General features: G+C 38.8%; 3 protein-coding genes across 3 annotated transcripts; 1 reads left to right on the top strand and 2 right to left on the bottom strand.

Moving 5' to 3' along the window:
• Positions 1-6865: 6865 nt before the first annotated feature.
• On the top strand, positions 6866-9683 carry LOC125189966 (oligopeptide transporter 3-like). The gene is made up of 5 exons (XM_048087177.1): positions 6866-7348; positions 7381-7478; positions 7688-8257; positions 8340-8595; positions 8670-9683. Exons 1-5 carry the CDS (start codon positions 6866-6868, stop codon positions 9468-9470), a joined length of 2208 nt encoding a protein of 735 aa, XP_047943134.1. The 3' UTR covers positions 9471-9683.
• A 217-nt stretch (positions 9684-9900) lies between these two features.
• Positions 9901-12582, bottom strand: LOC125190579 (SNF1-related protein kinase regulatory subunit beta-2-like). The gene is made up of 4 exons (XM_048087909.1): positions 12167-12582; positions 11598-11776; positions 11351-11513; positions 9901-10385 (listed from the first exon to the last, which is right to left on the bottom strand). Exons 1-4 carry the CDS (start codon positions 12329-12331, stop codon positions 10059-10061), a joined length of 834 nt encoding a protein of 277 aa, XP_047943866.1. The 5' UTR covers positions 12332-12582; the 3' UTR covers positions 9901-10058.
• Positions 12583-16903: 4321 nt separating this feature from the next.
• LOC125186103 lies at positions 16904-18575 on the bottom strand. Its single transcript, XM_048082419.1, has 2 exons — positions 18306-18575; positions 16904-17434 (listed from the first exon to the last, which is right to left on the bottom strand). The coding sequence occupies exons 1-2, from the start codon at positions 18538-18540 to the stop codon at positions 17157-17159; spliced, it is 513 nt and encodes a 170-aa protein (XP_047938376.1). The 5' UTR covers positions 18541-18575; the 3' UTR covers positions 16904-17156.
• Positions 18576-19360: the final 785 nt, after the last annotated feature.

Raw genomic sequence — 19360 nt, 5'->3', positions numbered from 1 at the left:
ATTTACGGCCTAAAATGAAAAGTGCGAGTAACATGGGACGGAGGGAGTACCTAGTTTTATATAACTAGATTTCAGATTACACTGAAGAAGGAGTAGAATGGCGGCAGAAGGAGAAAACTAATTAAGAGAAAATGATTTTTAGAGTACTCCCTCCGTCCGCCATTAGGAGTCCCATTTATGGGCGGCACGGGTTTTAAGAAATGTTAAGAAAAGTGGGTGGAAAAAAGTTAGTGGAATAAGGGTCTCACTTGTATATATTAGTTTTAAATGAAATGTGAGTGGAATGCGTTAATAGAAGGTGAGACCCTATTACTGGGTAAAAGTGAACCGAGACTCCTATTCGCGGACGGACTAAAATAGAAAAACGAGACTCCTATTCGTGAATGGATGAAGGATAATTTTGCTGAAATGTATCTTTAATATTATATATGTTATAAATTATAATTAATGTGAAATTACTAAAATACCCTTAAGTTTTTTAAAAAATTAGTGGGGGGACCATGGGCCCCCCTGGCCCCACCCTCCCTCCGCCCTTGTCCCTAAGAGGTGTTCGAGAAAAACTTTGTTATTCAGAAACCGTACTGGTTTAGATTTAGTTCCAAGAATAATAATAAGTAAATGCATACAAAAATATAGGGGAGCACTATACTCCCTATACTCTTCTAGATCTAACATCCTACCAATCTGGGCGTTAGATATTGAGATGTGTGGTGATTATTCCATAAACCCGAGTTACATCGTTTCTTAATTATGTTGCATCTGAAGGGTAAAAGAGTCATTTTGCAAATTTAAGCGGTTCTTCCCAAATTGAGGGTGCGAGATTTCAAGGTGAAATCAATTAATGTCCCAGTCACTTCATATTTCATCTAGCCTTTGAACTCTCTCTCTCTCCTAATGATTGCCCAAATCCTTCCTAAATCTTTCCCAAAGATGATTAAACACTACTCTCTCCGTCTCGGCTAAGATGACACATTGCTTAACCGGCACGGGGTTTTAGGCGTTATTGGTTAAAGTGTTTAATTGGAGACAGTGGCGTATAGAGCTAAGAACAAGTGGGTACAACTGTACCCCCAAAATAATATGTTATTAATGTACAATTTATGTAGAAATTATATAATGGACAAGTGCTCTAGTGGTAGCTGTGGCACTTCCCCGTGGGATTCACCCGAGTTCGATTCTCCATCATGGAATATCCGCTTGTTCATCCTTTCATGTTTAACTCTTTTAGTTCAATATTCAGCTTTAAAGGCTTTTTTATGTTTTTATATAATTTAGGTACTAGTACTTAGTTTATATGTTTCCAAATTTTAAGTTTAATTTGTGAGTATTAGGCAGTACTATATTTTATTATTTATTATAGTATCTCATTTATATTTTAATATCAGTGTATGAATTTGTTTTTTTTTCCTATTTTTTGTTTTAGATATTGGTAGTTGCATTTTATTTTATTTTTAATTATCATTTTAAGATTTTAGTATGAATTCAGAAATTTAATTAGTTACATTTTTTTTTCTATGGTTATATTAGCTGTTTTTTATGTGATACGAACACTAAGTTCAGTGTTCAATTATGTTGCGAAATTACTTTAAAATTGAATATTATTGTAAGATGTTATTTTCTATCACATTAATATAAATATATTTTTCTTTCTCTACTTAACACATAAAATAACATTTCCTTAACATCCATTATCTAAGTATGCCATTTATTATGGGATGGAATGAGTATTTTACATAAAATTCGCACCCACAATCTAAAAGTCTGGATCTGCCACTGCCGAAATCTGTATGATTTTGCAATCAGCAAAAGCATGCCTAATCTACAACATCTTCAAGTTTTTGCACATTGGATGGGAAATGAAGGACTTGAACTCATCCTTAACGGTTGTTCACGACTCGAATCACTTGACATTTGAATATGTTTTAATCTCGATCTAGAAGAGGATTTGGGGAAAAGATGTTGTCTGCAAATAAAAGATCTTATACTCCCCAATGACTCGATTAGTGATGTACCATGGCCTAATTGCAATAGTGGTGATCCTTTTAGTACTTCTGCCTTCTGTTTGAACATTATGTCTACGACTATTATAAAGATTACGTATACTACTATTATAACAATTATTATGAGCTAGCGCTTCTACTACAACTTCTTTAGACGATAAAGACACATGTTAACGTTAAAACTCACATTTTCCCCCTTTTGTTGGTTTTTGGGTTGATCTAGTTATTATAATATAATACTGGAGCTTTCATCCTATCTTCAATTTAACTATACTCTTTATTATCAATATACTTTTATGTCTTTATTTTGTAGCGTAATTTCGTAGCTGCCCAACTTAATGTATATAGATGTAGCAATGTGATTATATGATAACTCATACCTTCTATAATAACAAAATAACTTAGGACCCGTTCAGTTTCACAGATATGGTCAGATATGCCTCCAAATCTGCCCAAATACTGATGTTCACTTTCTAAGATATATTTCCGCCAAGCCAAAGATTGGAGCTACGGCCCGCATGTTCATGCGAAATGGACCATTTTTAAAACATAACAAATGAATGGTTTTTATTTCTGGGGAGCCCAGAATTGGAAGGAGTCGATGGTGAATAGACGGATTTGCCCTCCCAAAATTGAATTGCACGCCCAAAATCGACGCATTCATCTGTGTCTTTGGATGCGAGGATGTTTCGGCAGCGAGGTCCCAGAGGCAGAGTTCGCTGTCCCATGAGCCGGAGAGGGCGAACTGGCCGTCGGAGGAGAGGACGACGTTTTGGACGAAGTGAGAGTGGCCGGTGAGGCGGCGGAGGGCGACGCCGTAGGTGCGGTCCTCCTTGGTGACGAGATTGGGGTGGCGATGGCGGTGACCCAGTCGGTGTGGGCACGCTTGGTGTCGCGGATGATCAGCTGCTCCTACACCATCGGTGGGATTGGGGATTGCAGCGGTAGATTGGGGTTTCAGCGTGAAATCTGGGAATGGGAAGTGATGAGGGGTAATTTTGTCACTACACTTAAATCACATTATTTTAACTAGTAGAAAACACGCTCAAATCTAATTCACCAAACATCCTATTCTATTCATGTATGGTGGGCCACCCATCCCCAATTCTGGGTCTGTTTTAAAACTGGAGCAACACATTTCATTCAAACTGAACGGGTCCTTAATATGGGCCACACAATTTTATAATCTTAGAATAAATCCCTCTTTTTCTATTAATATTAAATATGAAAAGGGCAATTTTGACATTGAGTTATATGAAATCACACGGTTATTGTTCCAATTCAATTAGGGGAATCACTTTCTCTTTCCTAAAATAATTCAAAATTTTAGGGATATCCATCACTTTTAAATTCGCGAGAGTACCAAAATTTGGCAAAATACTAAATAGTAGTATGATTTTAGGTACCAATATCCATAATTTCTTATAAGTCTATTTTTGGGTTGGGTAAATTAACTTTGTTCGAGCCAATTTTATTGGGATTGAGGTAGTTTCGGGTCAATCCTATGAAGTTTGTGGGCTTTTTGTTTAGGTTCAGAGTATCTCCGATGGTGGGTAGCGGGTCGGCTAGCCGCTCCGCGCGCGCTGGCCGGTCCGCTAGCCGATCATTGTGACCGGCCAGCGCGAAATCGGCGAGCGAATCGGCTAGCCCTCGCCGATTCACGGGCGCTAGTCGATTCGCTAGCCGATCCGCTAACCGCCATTGTGGTATCTCGATCGGCGAGCGCTAATCTTTTTTTCGAAACTATATATATACGCGATTTTAACGTCATTTTCATTCACACCACTTGTGTTAACGAGTTTCTCTCTCTCTTAATTTCTGTACAAGAGCAATATCGCGAAATGAGTAGTGGTGGTAGAAGTGATGGTGGTAGTGGTGGGGATGCTGAGGAGTTCGAACGACGATTGAACGAAGAGTTGGATGCATATGTCCCGCTAGATAAATCGGCTGATACAAAGGGCCTTGCAGCCGCAGCAGCCGGCGGTACCTCGACCCATTGTCCACCGCCGAGCTGTGGTTGATTGGGATCACATCGCTGCACATCAGCGGCTATATGAAGACTACTTCGCTCTGGAGCAGCGGTTTAGGGCCAACCATTTCAGGCGGCGTTTTAGGATGAGTAGACCACTGTTTATGCGTATCGTTGACGCTTTAGAGCGTCGATATAGGTGTTTCCGGTTCAGGTACGATGCGGCGCGGCAGACCCGACCACACACCTATACAAAAGTGCACTGCGGCAATCAGGCAGTTGGTCTATGGAGGCGCGGCAGACATGTGGGACGAGTACCTCCACATCGGTGAGACGACTGCCCTGGATTGTCTGAAGTATTTCTGTGGGGCGTCATTGAAATATTCGGTGATTAGTATCTTCGAAACCCTAGTCCCGAAGACTGCCAGGATCTGATGCAGACGCACGGGGAGAAGCATGGGTTCCCGTGGATGTTGGGCAGCATAGATTGTATGCATTGGGAGTGGAAGAACTGTCCCGCCGCCTGGAAAGGGTTCTACACGACTCGGCTACAAGGGAAAGAATCCCACAATGATCCTCGAAGCCGTAGCTGATTACCGGTTGTGGATTTGACATGCCTATTTTGAGGTAGCCGGGTCGAACAACAACCACAATGTCCTCAACTCGTCGCTCTTTTTCAACGAGCAGTACCAGGGCGTCGGTCCGACCATTAGTTTTGTCACCAACGGCAACCAACATGATATGGGCTACTACTTGGCGGATGGGATATACCCTAGGTGGCAGCCCGTCTTTGTGAAGACGATCAGATGCACAGCTGATGAAAGGAAGGCCTACTTTGCGGAATGGCAGGAGTCGGCGCGCAAGGACGTGGAGCGGGCATTTGGTGTGCTCCAGGCTCGATGGGCAGCAGTTAGGGGTCCAACGTGTTTGTGGCATGTCGAGTGCATTGCTAATATAAAGTACGCATGTATTATCATGCAAAACATGATAGTCGAAGATGAAGGTGTACAACTGACTAGTTGGGCCAATGACGATGCTGATGCAGTCGGTCCAAGCCACGGCGTTGCCACCCCCAACGTGCGAATGGGGGTACCTCACGATGAAGTCGGCCGCCTCAAGGCACATACCGACATGCGCCAAGTGGATGCTCATATTCAACTTCAAAAGGATTTAATTGAAGAGTTGTGGGCGCGGAGGACTGCACGGCGATAGATTTTTTTTTAATTTTAATTATGTAATTTTTTTTTTGGATGTACTTTTTTTAATTTATATTAAATTATTGCATTTTTCCGTATCTGTGTCGTAAATTTAATTCCGTATTTTGCGTGATTGTAATTTATTTGTTTTTTTAAATTTTGCTAGCCTATGACTAGGCTATTGCTTGTCCAGTTTCTTGTCCTGGTGATATGACAGGAGGGGTTTCTTGTCCTAATAATGTAGCAGGAGGAGTTTTTGGCTAGGCTATTGCTGGCCTAAAGCCATTGGAGATATTATCTGAGAATTTGAAGTTGAATTGATATTAATAATCCTATTAAAATTCACAATTAAATCCAGGAAAAAAAAGGAAGAAATGAATCAACATTTAATGCTCAGTGGACTTTTTTGAAGCACCTCATTTTGAAGCACCTCATATCCTACTAATGTTTCCAATTAAATCTCGAAACCGAAAATCATTATGATAAACTTTGAAAGTCCAACAAAAAAGATTCAAAAAAGGGAAAGTGAAGTGGCGGATGAGCAATATGTGAGGTTTAAACCAGCCACGCGATGAACACAAGCTCTACGCACGAATTCAGACGGCAATAGTTACTAAATCTGCTGGTTTACTGAAGATCGCACTAACGGCGTCAAACAATCCGGCAGTTTGCTCATGTACACCACGGACTATTAGTCCTACGTGGCGCTTCCCCATTGGGTCCCACATAGATTCCATGAATCAGAGCGTGTCGGAACCAAAAAAAACACGAGCGCTCTCCACTTCAAAAGTATCAAACCTTCCGCCACTACCATTAATGGCTCATTTAATTACACTTATCACTTGATAACACTAATCATTTTAATCATTAAATTACAAATATATTTGGTCATATTATTGTCAAATATCTTTTCACATAGAATTAATTCACTTAATATCCTCCTATATATGATCATTGGAGATATGGACTGTCACTGACACTTTCTTTTCACACATTTTTCCTTCTAATAAATCATAACGTGCATTTTTTGATAAATCTCAAATAATTCATTTTAAAAAATCATTAGATAAGAATTTAACAGACACATAATTTTCGGCGAATTTACGTAAACACTTCATCTGTTATATTAATGACATAAATAATTATAGTATATCCCAGAAAAAATAGCTAGAGTCTTACATTCATGCCTTGTTTTAGTTCTGTTAACAAAATAGGAGTACATATATAAGGATAAAAATATAAACGTAGTTACCTTCATATGGAATTATATACTATAGTAGTATTATTTTTTGTAAAATCCCGGAAACTCGTGAACTAAGAAGTCTAAAAACCATAGTCATAACTGGTAGTGAATGGTCATAAAATAAGAGTAATTCATGATTAGAAGCTCAAACTAGCTTCTGAATTTGCTCACTTCACAAATAACTCATGACGTTGTTGTCAATGGCTTGATAATATACCAGCCAATTATGATTTTGCAGTAAAAGTGAAATAATGAAAATGACTACTTTTATCTTTACTTATCTTTAAGTAGTACAGTAACTATTTTAATTAATAAAATTAATTAAATCCTATAACAACCAAATCTAAAAGTGTATATTTAATGGACCCGTCTGACCCTTCAATATTGGCCTATATATATACTCCATATCTCAGTATAAACACAAATATATCAGAAGCCAATACCATAAAAGCCATCAATGGTGACCGATTCCGCCACCAACGCCAATGGCAATGAGGCAGAGAGATGCTCCGTGGAGGAGGTGGCGCTGGTGGTCCCGGAGACCGACGACCCGACTCTCCCGGTGATGACATTCCGTGCATGGGTGCTGGGCGTCTCCTCCTGCGCACTCCTCATATTCTTCAATACCTTCTTCATCTACCGAACTCAGCCACTCTCCATCTCCGCCATCCTCATGCAGATTGCGGTGCTCCCCCTCGGGAAGTTCATGGCCGCCACTCTCCCGAACAAGGAGTACACTCTGCTCGGGAGGTGGCGTTTCAGCCTCAACCCGGGCCCCTTCAACATAAAGGAGCATGTCATTATCACGGTTATAGCCAATTGCGGTGTCTCTCAGGGCGGTGGCGACGCCTACTCCATTGGCGCCGTTACTGTCATGAAGGGCTATTACAAGCAGACACTGAATTTCCTCTGTGCTCTTTTGATAGTCTTGACCACTCAGATATTATTATTTTCCTTAAAAAAAACTAATAAATGGTGGGATATGGATGGGCTGGGATGCTCAGGAAATACTTGGTAGATCCAGTTGAGATGTGGTGGCCTTCCAATGTTGCCCAAGTTTCCTTGTTTAGGTAACAAAACATGTTTCTTTGATTAATGTTGCCCAAGTTTCCTTGTTTAGGTAACAAAACATGTTTCTTTGATTCATTTCTCTTTCAATTTATCAGCTTTCATTCTTCATCACAAAAACAGCTGACTAAATGGAGAAATTCACGTTACGAATCTTGCTTTTTCGCTATGTTGTGTGTCTCCTGAGCTTGAATTCGACCATTTGTAACAGGGCCCTACACGAGAGGGAGTCTAAGTCGATGGGGATGACGAGGATGCGATTTTTCCTAATCTGCATGGCAGCAAGTTTCATCTACTACTTATTCCCGGGATACCTGTTTCAGATCCTGACATTCTTCTCTTGGGTGTGTTGGGTGTGGCCTCGCAGCATCACTGCTCAGCAGATTGGCTCGGGTTACCATGGCCTGGGTGTGGGTGCATTCACCCTCGACTGGGCTGGGATTTCGGCCTACCATGGCAGTCCATTGGTGACACCCTTTTCCTCTATCCTGAATGTCATGGTTGGCTTCATCATGTTCATATATGTCATTGTCCCCGTCTGTTACTGGAAGTTCAATACCTTTGATGCGCGCAAGTTCCCTATATTTTCGAACCAGCTGTTTACTTCGAGTGGGCATAAATATGATACTACTAAGATCTTGACCCCACAGTTTGATCTAAATATATCTGCCTATGAAAAGTATAGCAAGCTCTACCTTAGCCCTCTGTTTGCCCTCTCGATTGGATCAGGATTCGCGAGGTTCACAGCCACACTCACCCATGTAGCGCTGTTTCATGGCAGGTTCGGTTGCAACTCATTGGTGATGCATATATTGATGTCTTTGTTGATGGTTTCATAACTAGAGGTGTTTTGTGTTGGGCAGTGATATCTGGAAGCAAAGTAAAGCTGCAGTGAAGAACGCGAAAGCGGACATTCATACAAAGCTGATGCAAAGCTACAAGCAAGTTCCTCAGTGGTGGTTCATGGTCCTACTAGTTGGCAGCATCGTGTTATCTTTATTGTTGTCGTTTGTCTGGAAAGATGTCGTGCAGCTTCCCTGGTGGGGGATGCTCTTCGCGTTCGCCTTGGCTTGGGTCGTCACCCTCCCCATTGGAGTCATTCAAGCCACCACAAACCAGGTAAAGAAAGATTTAATCAGAACCTTGCACTCTATTATCCTCAACTAACTTTGTTTTTTATCAAATGATTGCAGCAACCTGGATACGACATAATCGCGCAGTTCATCATCGGATACATCCTTCCAGGAAAACCCATTGCAAATCTGCTATTCAAGATATACGGACGAATCAGCACAGTCCATGCTCTCTCCTTCCTCGCGGATCTCAAACTCGGCCACTACATGAAGATCCCACCACGGAGCATGTTCTGGGCTCAGCTGGTTGGAACACTAGTTTCCGGGACGGTGAACCTGGGAGTTGCATGGTGGATGTTGGAAAACATTGAAAACATCTGTGATATCGAGTCATTGCACCCGGAGAGCCCATGGACGTGCCCCAAGTTCCGTGTAACCTTTGATGCGTCGGTGATCTGGGGTCTGATTGGGCCCGAGAGGCTTTTCGGAGCAGGAGGCCTGTATCGGAACCTGGTGTGGTTGTTCCTGGTTGGAGCAGTGTTGCCAGTACCGGTATGGTTGTTGAGCAAAATGTACCCAAATAACAAGTGGATACCCCTCATTAACATTCCGGTCATCTCCTACGGTTTTGCCGGAATGCCACCAGCCACGCCCACCAACATCGCTAGCTGGATCCTGACGGGCACCATATTCAACTACTTCGTCTTCAAATATAGAAGAACGTGGTGGCAACGTTACAACTACGTTTTATCAGCTGCACTAGATGCCGGGACGGCTTTCATGGGGGTTCTCTTGTTTTTCGCACTGCAAAATGGGGGCAAGAATGTCAAGTGGTGGGGGTCGGAGCCCGACCACTGCCCGCTCGCTTCCTGCCCAACCGCGCCGGGAATTATTGTCCCTGGCTGCCCTGTTTTCCGTTGAAGTATATAGCAACTTTGGAACAAATTGCTATAGTCAGTTCTTAATATGGATGATAATATACTCGTTAATTTATTTTTCTACAAGTTGCTTCGGCCTTTCTTTGTAATACTGCCTTATAAACCAAATGTCCCAATGAAATACTACTCCCAAGTTTTGTTCCAATACGACCACGAAGCTGAATGCGACTACTTGGAAATATGATTCTGTTCTTTATTTTTGAGTTAATATATCTTTTTCAAATTTGATTGTAGCAGATATATTAGTGATGAGAATTGTTATGAATTAGAGTCAAGAAAGAGGCTTTTCATTCCACTCGTACACTGAGAAGTTTGTAATCTATGAAAAGTACACAAGTGCGGAAATTGGATCATATTTTTTCCTTCCAGAATTAACTCCACAGCAATACCAAGCAAAGAAGATAGATTGCAAGTGAGAAACAAAGCTCAAGTAATTGCACGTGAAAATAGATTTTTAAATATTCCTCGTATGGCTATTTTTTCAATCCAACATAAGCAATTTACCGACATGTATCTCTGATTGTTATCAAGTACATTGAGAAATCAAGGCTTAAAGATATGGCACAAATCTTTACCTCTGTATGGACTTGTAAAGTACCACCGTAACGTATTTGGAAAGGAAGCGATTTGTAGAACCTAGTGCCACGACAGATGGGCGGTTCCTATCTCTATGCATGTAAAGATGGTTTAGCACTACATGCTGCGGTCTCGAGTAAGGAGGCGGAATCTCCATCTGGGGTGATGGTGCATTCAATAATGTCAAATTTAGATGTGGTGGAACCATTGGTGGTTCCTTTCCAAAATCCTCTTGACCAAGTTGAGTATTGTTATAGCTAGAGTCTGGTGATTGAGGCGGTTCAAAACCAGAAATGCTATCGATATCTTCTGGAACATAATCCTGAAGCATGAGTTAGAAGAGTCAATAAGCATTGCAGCCACGCATATTTCCAAAACAATCGATAACATATGTAGAGATGTCCTGAGGGTCCTCTGGAAATCATTGATTCTTCATTATGTTTCAAGTTGCCACAGTTTCTATGCAAGAATAACAGCAGCAACAAAAACCGTAACAACCCAACAATTTAATAGTCATAATTAAAAATTGTTCCATGACTAAATCCTCTCACAGTTGAAAAGCAGTCTGGCATTACATCATACTACATTCTTACTTTGAGAAACTAGATATTAGCCTGCATATCAATAGTCAAGCACATTTATATTGACTTTAGTTTTTCCAGATATGCAAACTGATCATATATCAGATTTAATCTTCTAGACAAACTTATTCGACAAGCCAGACAAACGTGTTTTATACTATTGAGAGTGGAATTCCTAGGGGGTGTTCGGTTGGCAAAACTAAATCTCATGATTAAATATGTATCCCCCACAACTTAATCCTAGATGGATAGTCTCATAATAATTAGTCATAGCCTCTCCCCTCTAACTAAAATAATCCCACAACTTAATCCTAGATGGATAGTCTCATGATATTAGTGATGGCAACCGGACGCCACCCTAGAGTATTAATTTAGTCATACTCATGACAATGATGTGGTTTTACACATTCATTACCAAGACAATTGATCCAACAAACTTTCAATATCATTGTGCCCATCAACTTATAATATATAACTATCATGTGTGACCCAAAACAAGCAAACATAGAAAAGAAAGAGAAAACATAGAAAAGAAAGAGAAAAGCATCAGGGATTTAAAGCCTTTTAGCCTGCTCACCCACAGTGCTAGAGAGTAACAACAAAATAAAGTAACTTGTACTTCTTCCCTATTCTAAGAACAAATATAGAGGTAATAGCTTTCATGTAGAGCAAAATGACAGTATTTAAAGGATTAAATAAATGTTACCTGCAGATCTAAAACGTTATAAGTATTTCCTGAATCATCCTGCTCGCAAGGCAGATCTAGGGAATGCCTCCATTGTCCATCTACGAGAAACCTGTACTGGTAAACTCCCGATGGAAGTACCTTCATGATGGTGAAGTCTTTCCCCGATCTTTGCAAAGGCTTCCTGTCGAAGACGATCTAAAATGTGTTCTTTATTGAAGAACTAATCAAGTAAATAGATTCAAGAACTAAATAGAAAAGCAATAACCTTGACTTCCAGCCATCCCATGACCCCTCCACAAAGACTTCCTTGCCTCCGTAGCTCCATGTAATCATAGTTGGAATGCCTTGCTCATTATACAGATCCTCATAACCTGAGCTAGTCTGCATCCATGAAGGACTAGGGATGTTCAGCTCATCAGGTCTTTGCAGAGGAACCACTGGCATCTGAATTTAATCAAGATAGCATAAGATATTTGTAGCAAAAAATCCATGTGAACTTTCCATACCATACCATCCAATTAAACGAATAGTGCCCTACTGAATTAAACAACCTATACAGTTCCCCCTTGTAAGAACTTGGATCCCCTTGTAAGAACTTGGATCTAGTGCAGGTAATGCAACAGTCATTCATGCACACACCAAAATTATAGAACAATCCGAAATACCACTGAATACTACACATTCCACCTAAACCTAAACCCAAAAAATACAATCTTCACACAATCAATCTAATGAAATAAAGAAGAAATCCCCAACGCATTGAATCACAAGAATCGTAAAAACAAGGCAATTTTTGTGGATAATCTAAAAGGGAAAGAAATCAAGAGAATTGACCTGAGGTCTGAACATGAGAGGCGACTGAGAAGCCCTAGGACTAGAAGGGGGAGAGTGGGCGTGCACCCCATCCTGATCGGCCATGCTAACCTGCGCGGTGGCGGAGTCCTCGACGACGGATTGGGTGTCGCTGCCGCTCTCCTCCCTCCCATTGGCATTCCCCATGGCAATTAGGGAGGAATAAGAGCCCTGGATGTGAGAGAATCCAGAGCTACGGATTCCTGCTCAATGTAGTGTGGGGAGCATGGCCGAAACAGGAAAAAAGGAAAAGGGCAAATGGAGGAGTGTTGGTCCGATTTTAGGATTGAATTGATTGGGGATTTTTGAGGAAATTGGTTTGTTGATTGACGATGAATTGGGTGTTAAGAGTGGTTTAGGATTGAAGATTAAAAGTAAGTGGGATTGAATGTTGAGTTTGGAAGTATGTTGGTAATGGTGATGGCCTGATGGGTTTAATATGGCGAATAATGTGGTGGGGATAACCTGTGGGCCCTACGTTTCCCTTTTCTACCAGGTTTATATACGAATATATTTATTCTAATCGTCATTAAACCTGAAATATATAAAAATGAAAATATACGTGCTTAAGTTTTTGTTTCTTCCTTGTAAGTCCAAATCCAAAAAGAAAATTCATAAATATATTGCTATATTAAAAATTTTGTGAAATTTGTCAAATTTGTTGAAATCTAAAGTGTAGAGATCAATCAATACGGAGTAGTATATTTTAACTAGATGGTAGCAAAAGATATAAATTTGTGAAAGTCAATAATAAATATGCTCTGAGTATAGGAAACGATTAGATAGTCTAAGATAACTAAGCTATGATAGGCTTTAAATACAAATGAATCAAGATAATGATTTAATTGGTGTTGTTTGGTTGATAAGTTGAAAAATGAGATAAAATTAAATACTAATTGGAGTGCTACTGATAGACTAGAGATTGCTTAGTAGATAAAATAACATTTTTATCCTTTGAATTTATATAATTAATTTATATTTTTAATTTTTAATTATCATTAAAAAGCTAAAAGTAAGTGAGGTGTTACGGACATAATGTGAAATGACATTTTTGTTATTGTGCAATGTATAAATTTGTTCATGACACTTTAAAAAGTAAAATAAATTATCAAAATTTTGAAATATATAATTAAAATGAAAAATTACTTTCTCTAAGTTCCTTGAGCTATATTCTATTTTAGATTATCACAAGCTAATTAAACTATTTCTTTTTATGACTAAAAACAAAATATCAAATATTAGTTACTTTATTCTCTCATAATTTACTCTTTCTCTTCTATCACACTTTATTTTCTCTCGGTCATTATTTTATCTTTATTTAACTCAATAAGTACAACTTTCTTAAAATGTAAGTAACATGAAACTAAGGAGTACATAATTGAAATTAGGGATGTCAATTGGGCTAACCCGCTCGGGTTCGGGCCAACCCATTCGGGTTGTCGGGCTATTTGGGTGCGGGTTATTCGGGCCGTGGATATTTCGGGTTATAGATTTTTGGCCCTAACCCTAACTCTTCGGGTTTCGAGCTAACCCACGGGCTATTTGGATCAGAAGTGATCTTATTGGTTTCTTTCTATCCAATTCAATATTCTAACTTATAAAAAAAACAGATTGTCGTAAATTGAAATATTATCAAAGTGATCAAGAGAAGGAAAATAATAGCTATTCAAAATTGAAACAAAACACATAAACATATTGCTCAATTAGTAGCACGTGTGAATCTGAATACAATTAAATGGAAATCATGCATTTCAAAAGGAGTTAAATAACGTTCTTAATTGTTACCCAAAAAATTAAATTCTAAGAAGAAAAGATAGTACATATAATTGTATGCCAAAAAATAAATTGTATGGAGTTTAATGTGATTATATGAGTACATATTATGATATTAGTATACTCTATATTTCATATAACCCTAAATTTTAATTTGAGAAGGAAGACATAATTACCATATATAGTTCATATGTCATATATATTTCATATATATAAGAATATAAACCCTAAATTTGATAATATTTTTTTTCAATGCTCAACCCATGGGCTAACCCGCAACCCATCCGGGCCAGCCCGCATAACTCGCAGACCCAAACGGGTCAGCCCGTGTAGCCCGGTTATGTATTTGGGTTACAATTTTCCAGCCCTAACCCTATGGTTTTATCGGATTATTTGGGTCGACCCACGGGTTTCGGGCTAGATTGACATCCCTAATTGAAATTAAAAAAGATACCCATTCAAATTAAAAATAGATTATTTTTCCATTAAGTGGGCAAGCCCAAATTTGTTTTAATGAAATAAAAACTGGTAAATCCAACGAAAAGGTCTAGTCACAACTGACCCAATGGGCTAACAATAACCAAAGTCATGGCTGAAATGAGCCCACACTAGGCCCAGTATATTCTGTTGAAGAGTAAAATGCCGAAAATAAAATACTATTGCAGAAAGTAAAAGACGGGGAGAACTTTAAAAACTACATTTGAATAATTTGGGTTAATTCTCTCCATGGTTACACAACCTTTTATAGGCTCTAATTCTAGTTATACATGGAAAATATATTCCAATTCCATAAATATCTCCTTGATTTGATTTTCCATAATCTTTAATTGATTTCCTTCATTATTTTTGTTATAACTTCATCTCTTGTCTTCTTGTTCTCCAATTAATTGATTTCTTTATTCCAACACTCCCTCTCAAGTTGAGTATCGAGTTTTTCGACACTTAACTTGCACGATCTTTGGTTTGATAAATAGTTTATACTTGTATTTAAGAGTTCTTCAATTTCCAATGACAGTTTATGCTCGTATTATAGAGCTTCTTCAATTCATCATTGATAATTTATACTCGTATCAAGGAGTTACTTTTTCTTCATTGAAAGTTTAAACTCGTTTCAAGGAACTTCTTCTAGGCTCTTATCAAGGAACTCTTCAATTTTTTGTTGGTAGTTTTAACTCGTATCAAGGAGCTTGTCTAAACAGTTTTAACTCATGTTCGGGAGCTTGTTTAAACAGTTTTTACTCATATTTAGGAGCTATCTTAGGTAGTTTTAGCTAGTATCCCGCAACCATCTTTAATAGTTTTAACTCATATCGAGGAGCCATCTTAGATAGTTTTAACTCGTATCCAGGAGCATTTTAGACAGTTTTTACTCTTGTCGAAGAGCTCATTCAGACGTTTTGACTCTTGCCGAGGAGCTAAATCATCTTTGGACTGAGTTTAATTTGCAGCCCAAGACTAATTTTGGGGAACCATTCTCGACCCATTCCAACTCAAATTATGAGCCCATTATTTTCATTTTTTTCTTCTTCTTGGCGACAACCTGTTCAACGACGCCAATTCCACCGAGTATTTGTCGAACTCCGCCCAACACTTTTGATTGACTCCTCCCTTTGCATGGAGGCATCTTTTCCAGCTCTTTTCGTTTGCAACGATGGTAATCACTGGGATGTCCCATTCACATTGGTTATGGATGTGGCTTCAATAGCTCCCAATTCTACCACCAGCTGTCATTTTCGCATCAGCCACAATGCGGCTTCTCCTCTTTCTTCTCCGGTGGTCGTTCCACCACTGGCATATTCATCTAATTTGACGGGGAATTGTCCGTTCGGAAACCTTATTCTCCTCCTCGGCCGGACGTTCCTTGAATTCAGATTTTATCTCCGGATCTAGGGCTTGCTGCCACCTCCAAATCAGCTAGTAATCCCTGAACTCCATGGAGCCTCTGCTCGGTTCATCCGCCGTCAGCTACTTGCGCAGATCAACACTTCTCTAGCAGCCTTTGTGTCCTTGCTACTGGCTCCACCACCTTCACCACAATGCCTCCTCTGCGGATTTTCCTTGGTGATATCAAATCTGTCTTCTTCCTCTATCCTTTCCCTCTGGATGGATATTACTCCCTTGCATCATCCTTCTATATCAAATTGTTCTTCTTCCACTGTTCTCGGCAGGAAGCGTTTCCCCTTTTTGGCATCTCCATCCAGGCCTCTCGATCTCTTCAACGGGCTGCTTTTCTGGAGCCTTCTCAGTGGCCTTCTCGACAGCGGACTTCTCTGCCCTCTCTCGAGAGAGGTTTAGTTCTTCTCCCACCGCCAGATCTTTCCTGAATTCGGAGGGGAATAGAGGAATTATTAGGTCTGAAACTTTTCACGCCTTCTCCGAACAATTCCAGATTGGTTGGTTTCTTGTGGTTATCCAACGAATAAATCCTTCTTCACATCAAATCATTGAGGGCTGTAACTATTTTGTCTATCAAATTGCTAAACTAAAGCATCAATCATTGCTATCGTAGAGGGCTAGCTATTTTTTTTTTCTAGAGCTAAGTATTGGATAAATTGTTAGGGCAAATTTGCCTACGGTTTTGGGAGTTCTTTTTTTTTTTTTTTTGTTATTTTTGATATAGTGACAGTGATCGATCCATGTGATCGAACCTGCTCTGATAGTTTTGTTGAAAAGTAAAATGCGAAAAATAGAATACTATTGCAGAAAGTAAAAGACGGGGAGAACTTTAAAAATTATATTGTTAATTTTCTCAATGGTTACCCAATCTTTTATAGTCTCTAATTCTAGCTATAAATGGAAAATATATTCAAATTCCATAAATATCTTCTTGATTTGATTTTCCATAATCTTTAATTGATTTTCTTTATTATTCTTTCCATAACTTCATCTCTTGCCTATTGTTCTCCAATTAATTGATTTCCTTATTCCAACATATTCTGTGTTCCATATAGAAGATGACACAAAAGTTTCATTACCAATCAAGAATGTATGAACTATGAAGTATACGCACATCACTCACTAGATGTAATTTACAACTCTCACCACTCTCCACATATACTGATAAATATCAAGAGCATAAACTCTATCTCAATCTTCTTTGTTTTGATGTATAGATAGATATATATATGTAGCATGTGGGTAGGGTGCATGATTGTGACTTTGTGAGTAAAGTGAGGAAAGAAGGAAGGTTGTAGGGAGTTTAGAGAGGAGGGGTGAGATGTATATTGTGGGTGGTATAGGTGCGTATGCCTTGATCAGTGGAGCTCAGCGAGATGGGCTTATTATGCTTTGCGGCGCAAGCTTTTCGACAAGGAGAAGTCGGTGGGATATGAACCACTCTCACATGGCAAACTTTTTCCAAGTTGGGCACGGCATGGAGATGTGAAGGAAGATCTACCGCGAACTTTCCAGAACCATCCGTCCTACCTTTTGCTCTTGGCCATCTCTTCACGCCACATACCACACTCACCTCTGCGCCTGCAAATAGAATATCCATTGTAAATTTTCATACTTGTTTAAACGAATAAATTCTACTCCCTCTGTCCCACAATAAAAGTCACACTTTGTCATTTTGGTTCGTCCCACAATAAGAGTCACATTTTATTTTTACCATAAATAGTAAGTAGGTTCCTATATTCCACTAACTTACTTCACTCACATTTTATTATAAAATCAATATAAAAAATGGGTCTCATATTCCACTAACTCTTTTAATACACTATATTTTTTACATTTCTCAAAACTCGTACCCACAATAACTCTTATTGTGGGGTGGATGGGGTAAATGACAATACTTGCTCCATTTCTTTTTTCTGCTTTTTTTTTTTTAATTTGGAGGCATGATGGCTGAAAATAAGGTGAGTAATCGATTTTCGGTTCAATTTTAACAAATTACTGCCCATCTCCGCTAAAAAAAAAGTCTTATTTTTGTTATTTTAGAAGTCCCTGATTTAAAATCTCATTTACTTTTTCTTTATCACCATTTTACTAAATAATTAAATTCATATTTTATTATAAAACTAATAAATAAAAGTGGCGTTTATTTTTCACCAACTCATTTCTCCATTTTTTTTTAAGTGAGAAAGTGTTTTGAAATCCATGGGTGTCAAAATAAGACAGGGGATGGACGGAGACTAAATGCAAGGGAGTTGGAGAGACGCACTCTTTAGTGTCTGATCACCAAATCATGATTATATTATACAACAAACCTTTTTCTCTTAAAAAGAAGTACTAACAAATAAAGAGTCATGGGATTCATGGCAAACGTAATATCAAGTTTATTAGATTACATTATACTATCAGTAAAAATAAGCACAACAAATAAATAAGAATGACTAAAATTAATAACCTGAGACAGGGTGCGAATTGGTGGAAGGATTCTGATCGGCGTTGCAAATGATTGTGCCGGAAATAACGACGGTGGAGAGCTTCTCTTCCCCATAACCAGCCCACTGCACCACCTCTTCCATAGCCGATAATTCACCCAACAAACTCGAACTCCCAAGGGAGGGACGTCCAAATATTAATACGACGAAGACGACGACAAACGCCTTTGGAATCAATAATCGGAGAAATGAGACCATATTTAGTATAAACTTTGTTACAAAGCAAGAATTGAATGAAGCGATAATGAGGGAATATCTATGGGTTTTATTTTATATGCACGGTTCACATGCCCTTTTCGTGGATTTGATATTACCATTCACCAAACTCTCAATTCATATTTTATTTTTTTAGTTATACACAGATTCAAATTATTTCGCTGACTATATACACAAATTTGGCACCACTTTCTAATGATGATTTTCTAAAAATATAATGTGTAGAATTTTATTGTAAATGCAATCAAGGTTGTGATTGGTTCCTTTCGAAGTGGTCTACTAGTCAATCCAATATTGGTCCGAGGTCAAAAGGATTTGTCAACTTACATCGAATTCTTTTTTTCTTAACAAAAAGTTGAAACGTATGAAATGGAAGGCTAACTGTTTTGGTTAGGTAGCCTAATCTTACCTTCTATGAATTACTTATATAATAAATATATACTCATTTTGAATTAGACTCTGACCTTCAATTCGGTAAACTAGCATTTCAACTTCAGTCAACTTGTCAAACCATCTCTAATATTCTTATAAATTATAATGATACTACATTTAAAGTTTGAATAACAGTTATTAAGTTTATTATTAAAGATCAAGACCACTTACAAAAGTGAGCTCATGCATCATCCTCTAGGCCTACGGTATTGGATTAATAGAGTTAGTGATCTACTCCTATTCCATTTTAGTGACACTATTTACGATATGGTCTTGCTAAGCAACTTTGTTTGGTTTTGGTCTAATTATTTTATTTTTATTTACAACATTAATTCCCAAATACGGATATAATTACGGGGTGCGTTAGGCT

This window comes from Salvia hispanica, chromosome 5 (genome assembly GCF_023119035.1).
Source record: "Salvia hispanica cultivar TCC Black 2014 chromosome 5, UniMelb_Shisp_WGS_1.0, whole genome shotgun sequence".
Classification (NCBI taxonomy): domain Eukaryota; kingdom Viridiplantae; phylum Streptophyta; class Magnoliopsida; order Lamiales; family Lamiaceae; genus Salvia; species Salvia hispanica.
Note: the sequence above shows the minus strand (reverse complement) of the source record. Positions and strands in the feature narration are given on the sequence as shown.